Source organism: Cebidichthys violaceus, unplaced genomic scaffold, assembly GCF_023349555.1.
Source record: "Cebidichthys violaceus isolate CVI_PGR_0920_01 unplaced genomic scaffold, fCebVio1.0.p SCAF_35, whole genome shotgun sequence".
Taxonomy (NCBI): domain Eukaryota; kingdom Metazoa; phylum Chordata; class Actinopteri; order Perciformes; family Stichaeidae; genus Cebidichthys; species Cebidichthys violaceus.
The window spans coordinates 1,499,817-1,518,935 of NW_027176539.1; the positions used below are offsets into that span (position 1 = coordinate 1,499,817).

The 19,119-nt window shown below is 44.0% G+C and overlaps 3 protein-coding genes across 7 annotated transcripts in view; 1 reads left to right on the plus strand and 2 right to left on the minus strand.

The window, feature by feature from the left end:
• Positions 1-1,365: 1,365 nt before the first annotated feature.
• Positions 1,366-7,969, minus strand: LOC137883770 (GTPase IMAP family member 8-like). Its single transcript, XM_068725394.1, has 7 exons — positions 7,832-7,969; positions 5,777-6,272; positions 5,128-5,348; positions 3,819-4,517; positions 2,732-3,514; positions 2,469-2,645; positions 1,366-1,751 (listed from the first exon to the last, which is right to left on the minus strand). Exons 1-7 carry the CDS (start codon positions 7,845-7,847, stop codon positions 1,540-1,542), a joined length of 2,604 nt encoding a protein of 867 aa, XP_068581495.1. The 5' UTR covers positions 7,848-7,969; the 3' UTR covers positions 1,366-1,539.
• Positions 7,970-9,063: 1,094 nt separating this feature from the next.
• LOC137883804 (uncharacterized) lies at positions 9,064-15,041 on the minus strand. Its single transcript, XM_068725448.1, has 6 exons — positions 14,782-15,041; positions 11,913-11,945; positions 11,059-11,331; positions 10,927-10,971; positions 9,806-9,890; positions 9,064-9,702 (listed from the first exon to the last, which is right to left on the minus strand). The coding sequence occupies exons 1-6, from the start codon at positions 14,810-14,812 to the stop codon at positions 9,564-9,566; spliced, it is 606 nt and encodes a 201-aa protein (XP_068581549.1). The 5' UTR covers positions 14,813-15,041; the 3' UTR covers positions 9,064-9,563.
• Positions 15,042-16,381: 1,340 nt separating this feature from the next.
• LOC137883787 (capping protein, Arp2/3 and myosin-I linker protein 3-like) overlaps positions 16,382-19,119 on the plus strand; it is a 30,508-nt gene continuing 27,770 nt past the window's right edge. For all 5 annotated transcript variants that reach the window (XM_068725421.1, XM_068725423.1, XM_068725422.1 and 2 more), the window contains exon 1: positions 16,382-16,612. In XM_068725421.1, coding sequence (XP_068581522.1) covers positions 16,555-16,612 — 58 coding nt within the window. In that variant the 5' untranslated portion in view covers positions 16,382-16,554. The remainder of the gene's footprint in view (positions 16,613-19,119) is intronic.

Below are 19,119 nucleotides of genomic sequence, written 5' to 3' on the forward strand. Positions count from 1 at the left end.
TCTTTCTGTCCTTGCTTTTTTCGTTTCTTCTTTCTTTCCCTCCTTCCTTTCTGTCTGTCTAGAATCAGAATCCGGTTTATTGAAGGTTTCCCGTATACATAAAATTAGCTTTTCTGCATTAAAACCTTTTAAAAACGAGGCCTATTTGCAGGCCTCAGCTCGAATAAAGATAAGAAATACCTAATTAATTGTATAAAAAAAATAAATAAATTAAAAAAAAAAAAAAAAAAAAAAAAATTGTATATATTTTTGAGATGAGAAAAATCATGGAACTATCAGAATACATGTTACTGGTTCACATAAGATAAGGATGGAACACAGCAGAACTTGGAAAACTCAAAAGCTCGATCTTGAAAAACAGCACTTTTAGGGTATTGTTTTTTGGAAAGTATGGGTATCCAAGACTTTTAATATGCTGGGCTCTTAGAACAACTGATATAGGCTCTATATACACAGCTATACATAGATACAGTGAAACATTTATGAAATATAGAGCATTTCAAATTAGAAAACTGATCAAATACTCCAATATTTGAATAAAAAAGTATTTTTAAAATTCAAAAACACTCTATATCACTTCTATGTATCACTCATGATGTTCATTGAATCAATAGACCGAAGATTGGACCTTTTTTGAGTGTTTTAAGCTCTTTCTAAGCCCTTTTTAGTTATTTAGTTTAAGGTGAAATCCTGCTTCAGACTCTCTGTTCAGGGCTGTATCTCAGCCCCCCCTTCTCCGATTTTCACCATTGAGACATCCTTCGAACCGTAGGAGCCAATAGAATTGCCTGGAATTGAAAGCTAGATGATTGACAGCACTATTAGCCAATAAAGCTCAAAAAGGTCCAGCTCTGAAATCTGATTTGCTGAGCTTCCAACCCTCCCAAGAATCCGAGGAGTGTCGGAGAGACACGAATCGAACGGATTCACACGGAGCACCAGCAGCTGGACAAACATGCGTTGGAAGTACGGAGATATTCCATTTTTTCGCTGAGATTCGACCAAAAGTAAGTACAATATTCGATGAAAGCTGTGTGACTTTTTGTGTTCGAAGCTGAATATCTCTGCGATGGTTTACCGGGGAGAGAAATGGAAACTATGTCCGTAATCTCCGTCAGGCGCTCGTGCTTTTTCATGCTGCATGTTCGTAGGTAGCACGTTGCTAACGGAGTGTAGCAGCCTTTTTCTCCGGTCTGTCCCAGTCATATCGAGTATGATTTATGATATTTTGTTATTTGTTTGCTTGGCTGATGGGAGATGTGTTTGTCTCATGTAGAAGTGACCTAGTTCATGTTGTTCCCAGGACGCTGAGGTTTCTGCAGAACTATAACATCACTATATTCGTTCTTCGTGGGTTCTCTGCCAGTTACTTTTAACACAAAACTCTCTAAGTTTTGATGTACTCTGCGTCCAAATGGGGGACCTACGGGTGTATCTGGTTTTAACATAAACACCCTTTTTCTTAGACCATCGAAAATCCCACTGAAAGTAAATTCTGCAGTGCTGAAATGCATTTTTGTCATAATCGAGACAACTCATTCATTCATAGTCGTCTTCGTCAAAGTCGCCGTGTGGCAGCACGGATCTGTATCCAGACGTCGCCTGAGAGAAGTTCAGGGTCATCTGGTTGTCGTAGTTTCTGCCGATCTGAAGCGTGGACAGCCAACCAAGAACTTTATCGTAGTGGCGGGTTGGATTTTCCATTTGAGACAAAGACCCAGCGGTAGATGGAGCTGATCTCACTCCTTTAACTGCGGATGAAACAAACACACAATTCACTGTGACCTCACACCGCTGATAATGGAAACAAGTCCAAGTGAAGCATCATGGGACATTATTTCAGAATAAATGTGAAGGTAGTCAACGCCGAGAGCATCAAATTCTCACACGCTCTTTGAACTTCTCTAGACGGCGTGTCAACATACGCTTGTTATACGTGGCGTGTTTTCAAAATAAACTTCCGTCCTCACAGGAAGTTAGGTTTAGGTTTAGAAAAAACACTTAGTTCAACGTATCCTCTTACCAACGATTTATATGATATCTAACAAAAAGTTACTCCTCATTTTTCGTGCGTTTTTCTTCAAAAGTCCAGCAACATGTGACAATTTCCGCTTATTGCATGAACACGATCTTTTCAAAATAAACCAGTTTTCACAGGAAAAGATCGTAAATTACTGAGTTAGGTTTTGGAATAGATCGTGAAATACTAAGCCAGGTTTAGGCAACAAAGCTACTTAGTAAGATTTTAGGAAAAGATCGTGAAATACTAAGTTAGGTTTTAGGAAAAGATCGTGAATTACTAAGTTAGATTTACGCAACAAAGCTACTTAGTTAAGTTTAGGAAAAGATCGTGAAATACTTAGTTTTAGGAAAAGATCGTAAAATACTTAGTACTTTCTGAAACAAGGTGTCATGGACACCGGACAGGAAGGGACTGTGCCAGTAATTAGGATCCTATTTTCACTTACAGTGTGGGAGAATGAAGTCCATGCTGCCTTGCTGAAGATCCGAGGATTTCGTTTCTATGTTTTTCTCCAGCTTTTCAATTTCCTGGCTGATTTTCAAGTTTATACTTTCCTCCTTCTCCTTTGCATCTTTCTTCCTCTGGACAATACCCTTGGCTTTGATTTTGGTCACATCACCAACTAAAAAAGACAAAAGATTAGAACAAAAGAACATCGATGGGAGAACACAAATCAGTCATGAAACCCCACCGCGGCGTGATACTCACTCTGTAACTTGGACTTAGTGCTCTTCACACTTTTACCCTCGAGCTCCGCCTGCAGGTGGAGGAGCGTCTCCTTGAAGCCCGCCATCAGCTCCAGCTCTCTCCTCCTGTACTCCTCCTCCAGACGATGCTTCAGGACGTGCTTCAGCTGCCTCCTCCCGAACTTCTCGTCAATCCTCAGGTGGACGTCTTTCATCTCGGGGCAGAAGAGCCGGCCGCCGTTCTCCGCCACCATCTCCTCGATCTTCTGGAACAGCTCGTTGACCTGACCCATGTCCGTCTTCTTCATATTGTTCACAACGTGGTATTTGTTCTCGCACTTGTCTATCAGCCAGCGAAGAGCGCCGTGCTCGCTCTCGATGTGCTCCTCCACGGATTTGTCTTCCAGATTGTCTCCGTAAGTGAACAGGACCACGGCGTATTTCCAAACGCCGGCGCCGAAGAGGTTCACGTGTTCCTCCAGGGCGGCCCGCTGAGGTTCTTTGAACGTCAGGTCCAAGGGGACGACCAGCAGAACGGCGTGAACCCCCGAACAGCTCAGCGACAGGCCTCGGACTATTTCTTTGTCCCTCTCTTCAGAGCAGCAGGAGGGATCTCCCCGCCACCCTGGGGTGTCGATCACTGTGACCGACCTCCCGGCAACTTCCCCTTCCTCCACCTGACAGGACTCATTCTCACAGGTGGCGAACGCTTCTTGACGCAGGAGGTTGTTTCCTGTTGCGCTCTTCCCAAATGTCTTCTGGCCAAGCATCAAGATCTTGAGCTCCGATAGTTCTTTACTGTCATCTGAGAAGAAGGAAAAACAACAACTGCGGGGTGAAAACCAAAATTACATCCAGTACATACAATACTACAAGAGTAGAGAACTTGTAGCCCCGCCCCTTAATCATCCCCTGCTTTATGGTCTGTTTGACTCTAGATGGACCATAATGTACTAAATGAACATCATGCTGTATTGAAGAAGACTGGAAACTAGAGATTGAGACCATAAACTCATGTTTACAATGTTTACTGAGGGGATAAATCAAGAGAGAAGTAGAGTCATTTTCTCATAGACTTCTATGATGCTAGATGACTGAACCATCCATACCTCTGAGGGCTTTTCTTTTGACCACGACTTGATTTTGCCTCTGTTGCGCCGCTAGTTTCACGCTCGATCTTCTCGTTTCGATCGTCACAAATATCTTTTGATCTGGGACAAAGTGGTCCCAACCATTTCCAGCCACAGCCTCAGTGATTTTCTCCAGCAGCTCCGTGATTTGAGTGCCATCATCTGCATTCTTGTTGTCAATGACGTGATATCTGTTCCCACATTGTTCAACAAGAGACTGCAGCGCCTTTCCCTCCCCTTCGATGTACTCCTCCGCAGTGTGGGGTCTCAGCCAGTCTCCTCTGGTGAAAACCACAACGGTGCGTCTCCACACTCCTTCTCCGAGAAGCTCCACGTGTGACGTCACTGCGTCTAAGTGTTTGGCGTTGAACGACGCGTCGGCGTCTATCACCAGCAGGAAGACGTGAGGCCCAGGGAGGCACAGAAACGGGCTGCGCTTCACTTCCTCCCTCATCGCCTCAGGAGTGTCATCCACATAGAAGCCTTTCCACCAACCCGGCGTGTCGACAACAGTTATTTCAGTTTCACCCACAAAACCCCGCCGGGCCACCGAGCGGGCCGTTCTTTGCCCATCTTCATGCTCTTTGAATCCCAAGATGGAGTTCCCCACTGAGGTTTTCCCAACGCTTCGGCTTCCCAAGAGAACCACGCGGAGTTTTGGGATGGATTTCATCTCTTCTGTGAGACAAAACAAAGCTTGTTATTAGCCAGATATAGAACTCAACATACAACTTAAGATTCAAACAATCAATCAAATCCATCAATACATTAACCACAAAATAAATAGTAGAAATTAGGCTGACAGAGTGTAAATGAAAATGAATAACCAAAGTAGCAAATTGGAAGCAAAATTGGTCGTTAAAATTCAGGTTAAACAGAGAATCCCTCATAATGCTCTCTTCTCAACTTCATCAGTCAATGTGTCATATGGTCAAATTAATAAAAACTAAATCCACTTTTTCAGGTAAACAAATAATCTACTGATACAATACATTCATAATGTACTAAATGAACATCATGCTGTATTGAAGAAGACTGTAAACTAGAGATTGAGACCATAAACTCATGTTTACAATGTTTACTGAGGGAATAAATCAAGAGAGAAGTAGAGTCATTTTAGACTAGACTTCTATACAACCAGAGGAGTCGCCCCCTGATGGACACTAGAGAGAATGCAGCTTTGATGACACTTCGGCTTCGGCTTCACTGGTTATGCATTTCTGCTAATGCTTAGTATGCTTTCAGTATGATACAGGACGTGTTTGAGTGCCTCTGTTGGGACACTCACCTGGAATGAGCGTCTTCATTTGTCGTCTTTGCTCTTCGGACCTCCTCCTTCTCATCTCCGCCCTCTCGGCCACTTCTCGCTGCTTCTCGTTGATGACGTTCAGCGTCTGCTCGTCTATCTGGTACCAACTGCCGTCGTTGTGCCGCACCATCTCGTCTATCTTCCGCAGCAGCTGCGTCACCTGATCCGAGTTTCTCTTCTTGTTATTGAACACGTGGTACCTGCATGAAGGCAAATCACTGTGAACATCCGAGATTCGCAAATAAGATCAACGCTCGCTCGTAGAGGTGCTGCGCGTGCTAATCGAACAGCCGTATATTACTTTTGCGAGAGCGCTTTCACATCACTCCGCGCAGAATATCTCTGCTAGCGCCAGCAAAATTGCGGCCTACGAGGAGAAAACCATGCTTTGATTGACACAGATATCTGGTGGCGGTATAGAGGTGGTTTTACACTAGAAGAAGCCGCATGCTAGGGGACGCCCCTCGTACTCAAAGCATGGTTTTCTCCTCGCAGGCTTCAATTTTGCTGCCACGAGCAGAGATGTTCTGCATGGAGTGATGTGAAAGCGCTCGCAAAAGTAGTCTACGTGCGCGGCTGTTTGATTTGCACGTGCAGGACCTCTGCTGAGTTATTTGCCTTCAAATACCTGTTCCTGCATCTCACTGTCAACCACTTGAGTGAGTCTCCCTCGCTCTCGATGTGCTGCTCTATCGTCTTCTCCCCGAGGAAGTCGCCGCAGGTGAAGAGCACCATGGTGTGTCGCCAAACCCGCTCCCCGAGGAGCTTCATGTGCTCCTCCACGGTCCTCCTGTTCTCCACGGAGAAAGCCGAGTCTACTGGAACGACGAGGAGAAAGACGTGCGGGCCGGGCGGACACTTGGACGCGTTGAGTTTAAATCGTCGCTTGTCCCCCTCTGGGATCTCGGTGAGGGAGAGGGAGCTGCTCCATCCCGGGGCGTCGACCACGGTGAGCTGGCGGCCCTCCACCACCTCGTGCCTCACCTCGGTCTGAGCTGTTCTGGTTCGGCCGCACTCGAACCTTTCCTTTGTCAGTATGGTGTTGCCGGAGAAGCTCTTGCCAGCCCATCTCCCGCCGATCAGGATGAGTCTGACCTCCGACATGGTGGCGCTCTCTCTCTCCCCTGGAAGACAAACGGTAAATTAACTGTACTCGCACAGTTCACCCATTCACCCCCATTCATCAATGATGGCAGGGGCTACTATGGTGCCCATCAGGACTAACAAACATTCACAAACAGCTACGGGAAAACATTTTGGGCTCTTGCCCAAGGACACATCGACATGCGACTAGCGGAGCCGGGGAATCGAACCGCCGATCCTCTGATTGAGCCACAGTCTCCCCCAAAACAAGAGAAAAAAACTTTTTGGGGACCAGAAACTGTGACTGAAAATGTCATGTTTTAAAAACTTTGTGAAAACAGCTTCCTTGGCTTGACGATAATGGATTCTGTTGGGATCAGTTGGCTTTTCATGAAAGGACTAACAGCAGATCTCATGAGAAAAACCACCAAAACCAGGACGACGGCGTCATCTCAGGCGCTGCATTAGCTGACGCCTCTGCTGCTTCGTCTGAGTGGCAGAAGAGGAACGCTCACGGTGAACTCGTGCTCCTTCCTCTGGGACTTTGTGTCATTTGTTGTGTTATTTTTGACTCCATTAATCCTTTCTCATTTGAGAGACGCAGTCTGAAGATTGTCAGCGCGTCGAGACGAAAACATTTTTAGAATGACCCTGAACCAAAACAAATCATTTTGAGGCAAAATGAAAAAGAAGCAACGAGGGGATAACAAAGGATGACTCATCACCTCCCTTTGTCACATAGAAAGTTAGAAATATAAGGAGTGACGAGACAAAATCCAAAGACTTGTAGGACGCGGCGCAACACAAATACTTGTTCATGTTCAGAGGCTGTCATCTGAACAACTAACATATTTTGTACACCTCATTTATGTAGATACTAGATCTAATTCATCTACACCACAAAGTACAGACTGGTGACTTATTATAGAGCTGAAACGCAGCATCGACAATTAAAAAAGGCTACATTTAAATTTGAATAAATGGCCTTTGTGCATTGGATTGCACAACAACCTAGAGGTGTGTCTATTTGTCTTATGACTGGTTTTTTTTTAATATCCTGATGGGAATCGAAAAAGGCGATCAAGTCCGGTCTAACTGGTCTTTGTTGGCACCAGTGTGGGGGTTGCCGTCTTTGATGCTGGTGTTTTTTACTGTAAACGTGACTCACAGTTCGAGGAAGGAGCGGGGACACTGTGACCCTGTTTTGTTCTTATAGTAAACAGTTTATAAAGTGGATGAATCAAAAAGGTTGTTGCCTTGGGACACAATGTGCTTTGAGAGCTGATCTGAGCTGTAAATAAAAGAAAAACCAGGATCCCTGAATGCATCCCTAAAAGAGCTCAAACCCATGTCGTTATAGATGTTTTCATCTTAACTGATTTGCACAATCGAGGTGAAGTGTTTGTGCTTGAACAAGCTGATTTGACCTCAAAACAGATCTGCACATTGCACTGATCAAAACATAATCAAACATAATATAAAGAAGAATGCCTTTAGGAGAAACATATCGATTCCTTGTTACTTATAACGTACGTAGATTATTGCATGTTGAAGCAGGTTAAACTATGCAACTACACAGTTATTTTCAAAATGAACTCACCGAGATTGTTTTCCATTTTTACCCGTCTTCTCTTTTCAAAGCCGAGTTAGAATCAACCGAACAGGACCGAGTGTTTGTCTTCAGGACGAAATATTTCAAGGAAACAGGAATGCAGGCATATTTTACAGCCCGCCGCCATGGCCGGGATTGAAGAAGTGACACAACAAAGCAAACGGCACAGACTATCACGTTACAGTCCAACCGGTTTCACTGGTTGCTTAACATCTGAGAGCCGCAAACACACACACTTCTAATGATAATAATCATAATCATAGCAAAGTCAGCTAACAAAAACATGCTTTCATAACCTTTGGACGTCTATTTTTGGACCAAGTATGAAAGTGAGGAAGAAAAAGTCATTGTTGCATTTATGAACAGTGCTGAGACAAAAACAAGTACAGTCAAAGTTTCCTTTTTGTGTTGTTTTGCAGCAGAGTTTTGCAGCTCATGTCAACAGCATTCTGTAAGCAAGTCTATTTTTTTATAAGATTGAACTAACAGAGTACTAAATACTTCACTACAAGTAAAAGTCCTGCATTCAAAACTTGACTTAAAGCCACTACAAGGACCTTTCATTGTATTATTTTGGCGCCCCCTGTGGACTAAAGCTGTAGTGTCTCTGAGCACCAGAGTCCCTTTAGAAAACCTCTCATTCTACTGCAGCAGGGTCTGACAGTCTGCCCCTCTCAGTCCTGGTTCTGGTTTTCCCGTTGCCTCCCTTCCCTCCAGCGGGTCCAGCAATACGTCCTGGGTCTCCAGCAGAGAGGAGAAGCTCTGCTCCTGGAGGAGGAGGAGGAGGAGGAGGAGGAGGAGGAGACGCTGCTGCTGCTGCTGCTGCTGCTGCCGGGAGCTGAGCTTCTCCTCCTCCCTCCGGAGATCTGACTACAGGTCCAAGGCTGCAGGTGAAGCCGGATCTGGGTCTGTCCACGGTGGACCGGTCTCTGCTGGAGTCTGAGCTGAAGGAGTTTCTGGTGAACCTGCATGATTTCATATAATAACTATATAGAAATATCTCTCTGATGGTCTCGTTTACTGATGGAGGTCATATAGAGGATCAGGACTAAACTGAGACTGGTTCATAACCAAGTAAAAGTTTCTCACAGTCATTTTAAGTAAAAGCAGTCCTTAAACTAAAAGTATTGATTCATCAGTAAAATGTCCATGTTTTATTATTACATCTGATGTTTCTGGATTTACATCACTGCTGCATTAAGGAGCACGTTGCACTTTAATGAATTGATATACTGTTGGCTAGTTTAATCTAAAGCAATGCATCATATGATCGTCATGTTTGTAGCGCTGCTGTCCTATGAGAACCACGTGGCACTAAAAACCAAAGCTTTGTGACGATGCATTTTCCAGCCGATCCAAGAGGCTTTTTAACGACTTTATTTAGTTTGAGGGTAAATCTGTTAATCTGAAACCATTAAAGATATGCAACAATTCTGTATCGGTGTTCAGTAAAAGTGTGTGATTGTGTGAAACTTTAAGATGTGCATCATAAGAGGGAACTGTACAAACCAAGGACAGGACATTGACATGAATTTTTAAAAAAGCAACGGGCCAAGAGTGGTTCCTTGCGGCTCTCCTCGAAGAAGCGTGACCCTTTTTTTTTTACCGTCAACAACTACAAATTGTTCTCACGTCGTGTCAGAAACAGCACTGGCTGAACCGCCTCATAAGGTTTCACTCCATTCAGTGTTTTCTGTACGCTTCACATAGCAGCCGTCCTTTATGTTACAAGATACAACTGTTTATCCAGCAGATCGGACATCTCCATCCAGGACAGGTCCCACTGCACCTCGGTCACGTCCTGCTTGGTCGCAGGAAGCTCCAGTGCTGGAAGGTTCTCTTTGGAAAATGGCCAACGCCTACGGGTGCAAAACGTCTGGTACTTTCACACAAATACAGTAATCAGTGAAGCGTTTCCTCAACCATCTGTTGATTCATCTCATAGTCACTATATTCACTGACCTGTGGTGACGAAGCAGCCAAACAGTTAGAGGAATGAGGAACAGAAGTACAATTCCACATGAAACAATGATCCATTTCCAGGAGCCTGACGAAGAGAACAAATGATATTTGTTTTAGTGTCAGTTGAACCAGGAACTACATCACTACGTCACTCTTTCTTAGGATTAATAGGTGCTTATGTCATAGTACAGATTAATAAATGGTTGTTCAAGGTGCAACATGTAAGATCTGACCAGAGTTTTGGTTTAAAACATAAAAAAAAATAAACTAACGTTATCAAAAGAGTGTGACAAGGTTACAGTGAGTCTTTTTCTCGCCAGTATGGAACTTTGGATTTAATCCAATTCACACATTTTCAAAGGGTAAAGCTACTCGGATCGTACAGTAAAAACTCAGATGGCTACCGTAAACTAAAGGCCGAGGAGTTAGTTAATTACTGATGACTGTAAATTTAGATTGTAGAGGTGAAATGCTGCCTGTTAATTTATTGGAGCATGTGGTGAGGGATTATACATGTTTAAAAAATGTATTATTAGAAAGTGGTCCTCTTTGTTTTACCCACAGTCTGTATATAAGAAGTGGACGTTTGTGGACTGACGTTTTGAAGCCTTGAGTTCGGCATTTTTGGCCGTCGCCATCTTGTTTGTTTTTTTTGCAACCAGTGAACAGGAAGTGACCATATTTGGACTGAGGAGGAGTGACGTAGAGACATCGTATACGTCTCTGGTAGAGACCTGTCAATCACTGTGTAGCCCCGCCCCCTAAAGCATCCCCTGCTTTATGGTCTGTTTGACTCTAAATGGAGCATAATGTACTAAATGAACATCATGCTGTATTGAAGAAGACTGTAAACTAGAGATTGAGACCATAGACTCATGTTTACAATGTTTACTGAGGGAATAAATCAAGAGAGAAGTAGAGTCATTTTAGACTAGACTTCTATACAACCAGAGGAGTCGCTCCCTGGTGGACACTAGAGAGAATGCAGCTTTAACACATGAAGCATTGACTTCACTTTTCAGAACCGAGGTTGCCGCCTGGTTTTACCCGATAATCATTATCATCAAGTATTCTTTCTAAAACTAGTAAATTAACGTATAAACAAAACAAAATGATGTTACCACTAGTGGAGGCTGCTGTCCCATCTGTTGATGTGAAGTTTAAGCCTAAAAGACAAGAATTGACATCTTTCACTGATCCGCCTATTTTACACAAAGCACAATGGTGAATATTAATAAAGCCAGACAGCTGACCTGGATCAGGTCTCACTGACAACCAGCTCTCTGGACTCTCCATCATTCCGTCCCGGGACGCACACTTGTAGAAGCCTTCATCTTCCCGTGTCACATTCTCAATAGTCATCTTTATTACTCTGTCAGAACTGGAGGAGCCGTTAGTGACGACTTCTGCTCCGTTTTTAAAGAAGGTTGTTCTACTGTGATTGCCTGTCCAGTACTGACAATACAAGACCACTTTATCACCCTCAAATACGGGGAAGGCAGGAGTCTTCAAGATGATGGCCCCATCTGTGGGACAAAGGCAGTAGACATTGTTGGCAGACATACAACTTCACTACAACTCAACGTCATTATTATTATCATTATTACGGTTGTTTGAAATGCAGTCACTCACACAACACATTTAAACCCTCAGAGGCAAATTGTGCAGGTTTGCAGCTGTTAAACCTGCACAAATATAAAAAGAAAAGATAAATGTGCTGCCAAGCAAATAGCGTCTCGGTTCTCCATGTCTTTTGTATTTAAATGAGGTAATATTCAGACATTTGGTGGAAAATTGGCCACCTTTTTCTGAAAATGGTCGTTATGCAGTTGTGTCGTGAAAAATAAATGAATAAAGCTCCCCTACAAGGAATTTTTTAATTCCACTAGGTGGCAATTTAAATTTCCATTTTCACAGGAAACAACAAAACTACTTAATTAGGTTTAGGAAAAGATTGTAGTTTGGGTTAAAATGACTTTCAGAGTCACAGAGACTCCTTCATGGGCTTTTCTTTTTTTCATGCTTGTGCGACAAATATACTGCAAGTGCGTGTGTGTGTGTGTGTGTGTGTGTGTGTGTGTGTGTGTGTGTCTGTCTTTATTGGTACCTTTAGCTGTAGCGACTTGGAGAACGAATGCACCTGAAATACAGAGAAATGATTTCACACAAACATGTTCAAAACACACACACGTACTACCACAGTTTGTTCCTGACCACAGCTTGTTCCTGATCACAGTTTGTTCTTGACCACAGTTTGTTCCTGACCACAGCTTGTTCCTGATCACAGTTTGTTCTTGACCACAGTTTGTTCCTGACCACAGTTTGTTCCTGACCACAGCTTGTTCTTGACCACAGCTTGTTCCTGACCACAGCTTGTTCCTGATCACAGTTTGTTCCTGATCACAGTTTGTTCCTGACCACAGCTTGTTCTTGACCACAGCTTGTTCCTGACCACAGTTTGTTCCTGACCACAGCTTGTTCCTGACCACGGTTTGTTCCTGACCACAGCTTGTTCCTGACCACAGCTTGTTCCTGATCACAGTTTGTTCCTGATCACAGTTTGTTCCTGACCACAGCTTGTTCTTGACCACAGCTTGTTCCTGACCACAGCTTGTTCTTGACCACAGCTTGTTCATGATCACAGTTTGTTCCTGACCACAGTTTGTTCCTGACCACAGCTTGTTCCTGATCACAGTTTGTTCCTGATCACAGTTTGTTCCTGACCACAGTTTGTTCCTGACCACAGCTTGTTCTTGACCACAGCTTGTTCCTGACCACAGTTTGTTCTTGACCACAGCTTGTTCCTGATCACAGTTTGTTCCTGACCACAGTTTGTTCCTGACCACAGCTTGTTCCTGATCACAGTTTGTTCCTGATCACAGTTTGTTCCTGACCACAGCTTGTTCTTGACCACAGCTTGTTCCTGACCACAGCTTGTTCTTGACCACAGCTTGTTCCTGATCACAGTTTGTTCCTGACCACAGTTTGTTCCTGACCACAGCTTGTTCCTGATCACAGTTTGTTCCTGACCACAGCTTGTTCCTGACCACAGCTTGTTCTTCACCACAGTTTGTTCTTGACCACAGTTTGTTCTTGACCACAGCTTGTTCCTGACCACAGTTTGTTCCTGACCACAGCTTGTTCTTCACCACAGTTTGTTCTTGACCACAGTTTGTTCTTGACCACAGCTTGTTCCTGACCACAGTTTGTTCCTGACCACAGCTTGTTCCTGACCACAGCTTGTTCTTGACCACAGCTTGTTCCTGACCACAGCTTGTTCCTGACCACAGTTTGTTCTTGACCACAGCTTGTTCCTGACCACAGCTTGTTCCCAACCACAGCGGTGACATTTTGGGGACAGTGTGTTTGGTCTGTTCTGCCATTCAGGAGTAAAGTGTATCAACACAGACGCCACAGGCAGCTCAGATGGTTTGTTCCCCACATGGCGGCACGCCACAGAGTCAGTGACGCTCCACTGCTGAGAACTCTTTACTATCATTTGAATCCCTCAATAAACCTGTGTCCTCCATAGAATCCCTCTCAGTGTGCAGTGGAGGCCTAAAGTGTCTCATTTTGATCACGAGACGTGGACCGTCGAATACAGTGTGGAAGACAAAAAACGGCAATTCTGCTGAGACTTAAGACACATTTCTCACCGTCGCAGCGCTGCCACACAGTGTGACAGAGAGGAGAGCTTCCTGTTCCTTAATGAGACTGTTTGTACTGTTAGTCATCCCCATGGGAACGGAAGGAATGTACACACACTTGCTGTGTTTCCATGTGTGAGAGACACACACACACACACACACACACACACGTAGAGTAGTGTAACAGTCGCTACTCACACATTGACTCATGTATGTCTATTTTATGCAGCGGCATACTTCTATTGTGATTGCAGGACTTTTACTTCTATGTATTTCTATACAGAATAGCCGACACAATGATTTTTGCAGCTCTGTCCATCTTTGTTGGGATGCTGGCGTGTGTACATCGTTATAATCTAGCTGTGTCTCAAACTCCCAGCTGCAGCCGTGTACAATTTATAACCCTGCATAACTTCTGATGATATCTGCATCCAAGCTGTAAGTCAGCGCTGCCCTGAGAGCTGTTTGCTGCAGACTTCTTCCACAACTCGTCTTCTTTCAGACGAGTGAAAAAAAAAAAATATATGTTATAAATTTGTCTGTTTACGTCTGTAGATTTCTCCTAAATTCACCAAAGGTTACCATTACATAATGCCTCATTTGCATATTTAAACATCACATTTCAGTAAACTTGTAATACAATAACTGCTGGTGTTGGTGTGAGTGATGAAGTGGTGAAGTTTGATGGTGATATCTACTAGTTCATGTTGTGACCCTCTTCACCTGGAGACTCTTCTAAATGTCTGGACTTTAACTAAACGTCTCTTTAAAGGAGCTTTTCTATCAATGGAGTTTTTCTCACACTCTGATCCAGAAATCTCCACTTCAGTAGTTCTGACATCCACCAAACTTCACACCTTCATTCCTCTCTGTGTGCTGAAGCTTTCTACAGAGGGCTTTGTCCACACACCACTCACACACTCATTTATACTACATTATGTTAATATAATATTTTGTAATTTATGGAGTGATAAAAAGAGATATCATAAATTCCCTCTGTAAAAACCTTTGACTCTAATGTGTCAACAAAATGAAGCAAGGATTTTGAACCTGGCTTCATCCAATGTTCATATTTATGTTCAGAACGCAAGTTAGCACATAATAATAACATAATACCTCATTTGCTTGTTTTAGAATCCATTTTCAGAACACTTGCAATGCAAAAGAAAACTGTCTTAATGTCAGTAATCAACGGGGGAAGTTTCATGGCGATATCTATCAGTTCAATATTTTACCCCATTCACCTGTAGTGCCCCCCCCTTTAATGGAAACACACATTTCTTGTTAGTCTTCCAGTCTGAATGAACCCATTTAATCAGTGATACTCACCCAGCAGCGAGGAGATGAGGATGATGTTCATTATGTCAAACGTCCAACATCAGATGTCAGACCTCCGCTGTGAGAGAAAGAGAGAGAAATGGACAATAACTGTGATTTCAAGATTCAGCAGTAGAAGCTGTACGTGAAACAGAGGAGCGGTCTCTCTGAGGAGGAGTTTCGACCGACTATCAAACCACAGACAGAGATGGTCATCTTGGTGGAGACGTTTCCTTCCTCTGTCGGGCAGTTTAACAGGCGGAGCCTTCAGAGTCCAGGGACACCCGGACCTAACCACAAACACGACACAAGTCGCCGTCAACAAGGCGCTTTACAGTGAAACGTCTGACGTCACGTCGGGATCAACGCAGCATCGTATACTGTGTGACCCACCACACCTGAGAGTTCATCTCTCCCATTGTCATGCTGCTGGTGTTCTGTTTACCCTGCTGAGTTCTGCTTTATTCGGACACATCTCCTTATTGAGGTTTCTGTTTTGAGTCATCCCTTGTTTGCTCTGCTTATCTCCTGCTTTTGTTTCCTGTTATTTGCTGACATTGATGCTTATTTTCTCTTCGGGCAGCACTTTGTTTAATCCAATCAGTTACAATCTGATAAAGTTTTATTGAATTAAATGAGGGAATATTAATATTATTTTTTTTATAGCCACGATAGCAGCATGTTTTTATGATGTTTGTCCACCACGTCGATTCAGACGAGAATATCTCAACAGCTTTTGATATTTTTACGCAGACATTCGTGGTCCCCAGAGGATAAATCGTACGGACTTTGGTGACCCCTAAGAAGACATGTCTGTCTAGCGCCACCAGCAGGTCAAAGTTTTCACATATCAACATATACTGGATGGACTGGGACAAAAAATAACATTTATGGTTCCCACGTGATGCACATCACATCACATCTTTGCCGATTTTCTGAAAATGAGTTTGACGTATTGGATGGATCGTCGTGACATGTCGTACGCACACATTCATTCACCCCTTTGCAATAACTCTGAGTGGTTTGATATTAAAAATAAAAAGACAAGACTGGAGGAGGAAGAGAGATGAGGGAGGCTCAACATCAACATAAAGACGGAGGACTCAAAGTAGTACGATGGACGGAAAAGACATGGAAGAAGCTAAAGAGTTCACTTATACTTGGGAGTCTTGTTTTACTAATTTTTTTAAATTTTATGAAGAACAATACGATCCCCTGGATCACTGCTAGACAGCAATTATTGTTTATTAAATTATTTTAATTTTATTAGACTGCACTATATATATATATATATATATATATATATATATATATATATATATATATAGTGCAGTCTAATAAAATAGCATCAGTCTAGTTGCTATAAAACCTCTTTGAGATTTTGCCATATTTTAAAGTGTGCAGAATAATTCAAATTAATTTCTGAAATAATTAAACCACAGTGAAATTCCTATAAGTGTCCCCAACAGGTAACTACAGCTGCCTCCTCGCTGTCCCTCCGTGATCCCCGCCCTCTCCTCGTCATCACTCCCTCCACCCTCCCGTCGCTCCCGCATCCAGCCTCCCATCAGCATCATCAGCATCATCCACAGGGTTTCTTCCAGGAAGCGCGTCGGGCAGTCGGATGCTCTTCTGCTGGAATGCCTGGGAGAGAGAGCATCCTTTTTGTCCATTTCTGAGGGGGAGAGAGAGCGAGAGAGAGAGAGGGAGAGAGAGATAGAGAGGGGAGGAGGTGGAGGAGAGAAAGAGGAGGAGGAGGGGTGGCGTTAGGAGAGAGGATCAGACATGGCTTCTAAGGAGATCACTGCCTCTGGTTTCGTGGGTGCGAGCAAGGATATCACAGGTGGGTAAAGACAGACAGTTTTGGTTTAATTGCTCCGTGTTGCGGGTTGCCTCCCCCCTCCCTCCCCCCTTCCCTCCCCGTGTCCGCGACCAGGCTCGGGATGCTTTTTTTTTTTTTTTTTTTTACCCAGACGGGCGACCGAACCGACGCATTGGACGGCGGGGTCCTGAGCTACACCTTTCACATCTCTCGTCCCGGAGCTTCTCCGGGCTCGGCTTTGTCCTCCTCGGCGTGCATGTGAATCACTTGATGCGCGTGATGAATTATTTACAGTGCAGAAGAATTATACCTTTTGCTGTGAATCTGTCCCCTTCGGGGAGGATCAGGTAATTAAAAAAATAATAAGAAGAGCCCAGCCTTTAGGCCAGAGAGGAGAAAGGGGCGTTGTGGAGATACTGCTGTGCGCTCGCGGGTCTGAGCGCGTGTTGGTTCTGCACGTTTGTATTCATTGTTTTCAGTTTCCCGAGCATGGTTCCCTCTCTGAACCCGAACCCGGGAGCGTTGTATCTTTGTTTTCCCTGCAGCCTAGAACCAGCTGGAGAGCTATACAGTGATTGCATGCGTGCGTGTGCGCGTGCGTACCCAAAGTGAAAGAGGGGGGGGGGGGGGGGACTGGTGAAGGCACATGTGCATCTTGCCAACAAACGCGCATAAACGCGCAAATATGTCTATTCCTTTTTTTATTTTCTGTATATTTTCTCAAACAACAACAAAGTCACAGCGCAGCCTGGGAAGCGAACGCACGCGCACAGGCGCACGCGCGCTCCTACTCATGCTCGGGCTCCACCGCTGCGTTGATTACTCCTAATGGCTCCATTAGCCACACTGTGATGATTAAACCAGTGGAGTCCCTGCCTCCTCATTCAGGCACCTGCCTCCTCGTGCACTGGCTGACTGACAGGAGGAGGCACGGGGGGGGGCGGCCTGGGGGGGCCACTGAATGGGGGGGGGGGGGGGGGGGGGGGGGGGGGGGGGGACCCTGTACTGTAGTTCACCTGACAGAGGCTTCAGTCCAGATCTAGTCTCAGCGTTGTATCTGTCTGAGGGGTCAGCAGACTGGTTTTATGTATTTGTTGAAGGCTTGGAAAGTATGTGGAACCTTTGTATACTGATATACATTCAACAGTAGAGGAAGAAGTACTATGATCCTTTACTTCAGTAAAAGTAGCAGTACGGTGTACAAATATTGGTTGTCAGGCTCTGGTCAATGTTGAGATTTTGGTCAATTTGTCTTCCATAACGTCTTCTTTCAGACTAGAGGAAATAAAATTTTAAAATAAAATTTCCTCTATTTTATACTTTGTTTGTTTACGTCTGTAGATTTATCATAAATTCACCAAAACTTACCATCACATAATGCCTCATTTGCATATTTAAACATCACATTTCAGTAAACTTGTAATACAAAAAGTTTAATCTTAATGTAAGTAATTAACTGAGAAAGTTTCATCTACATTAGTTAATAAATACTTTTACCCGTTTCACCTGGTGGCGAACATTAAAGCTCCAATCTAAAAAGTCAAGTCGATTAATCAATTAGTTGATCAAAAGAAAAGTTTGCATCATATTCAGCTGAATATCTTTGTCTTTTTTGGACAAAACAAAACATTAAAAGACATCCTGGGCTTTGAGAAAGTGGACATTTCTCATTATTTTCTGACATTTCATCGACCAAACTCCATAATGAACACAGTGATTCACCCTAATAATCAGAGAAATGTACCTCAACTGTCACAAAAGAACACATTTTGAACACACCTTCATAATGTGACACGATTCGGTTATTATTCTTCCTTATTTCTCATTAACTGATCTCCCTCTGTGAAGTATCAACGAATGGAGTGAAAAGTACAACAAGTACAACAAGTACAACAAGTACCCCTTAAGACACAGGTAAACACTGTGTGTGACTGTGATCAACCCCCAGCAGCGCCGCACGGCCTCCGTATGGATTCGTGAAGCCGTCGGTCGGGATGCTGTGCAGCGGTAGAGGCTGAAATCATGACTGGATGTCCCCCCCCCCCCCCCCCCCCCCCCCCCCAGTGCTCAGGTCAGAGGTCACAGAAGTGACGGCGATGCTGCTCGACAGGAGCAGTTCTCGGTGCATCACAAACACCGACGCTCGCATGTGTCACGCTGCTCTCCTAAGAGAGAAAATGACACCGAAGCATATTGTGCACCGTGTTGATGGTGAGTGGGCTGAACTCACCGGGGCGACGCAGAAGGATTTCTGTGATTAATCCAGTCGGTGCAGACTTCACCTCCCTCTAAATGTCAGCCTCTGTTTTGCTTCGGTGTTTTTTTTTTTTTTTGAGGGGGGGGTTGTAACTTATTTAAAATCACCAGGATGCGGCTCGGAGTTCATTGGATTATTTCATCATCTGAAATGCCACGACAGGTCCGTTCAAAAGACGAGTGTGACGCATCCCTCAGTTATTAGATGAAGACCTGAGTACGGGCCTGACTGCCCAAAAAGGTCAAAGTCATTCAGCGCATGCTTCCATCTC

Coding starts and splice junctions, on each gene's coding strand:
- LOC137883770 (XM_068725394.1), bottom strand. Junction 2,646..2,731: donor CACTAAGTCCAAGTTACAGA/GTGAGTATCACG, acceptor TGTCTTTTTTAG/TTGGTGATGTGACCAAAATC. Junction 1,752..2,468: donor GGACTTCATTCTCCCACACT/GTAAGTGAAAAT, acceptor TTTCATCCGCAG/TTAAAGGAGTGAGATCAGCT.
- LOC137883804 (XM_068725448.1), bottom strand. CDS start 14,812: ATGAACATCATCCTCATCTCCTCGCTGCTGG. Junction 11,946..14,781: donor CCTCATCTCCTCGCTGCTGG/GTGAGTATCACT, acceptor TCTGTATTTCAG/GTGCATTCGTTCTCCAAGTC. Junction 9,891..10,926: donor GACAGCAGCCTCCACTAGTG/GTAACATCATTT, acceptor TCTCTTCGTCAG/GCTCCTGGAAATGGATCATT.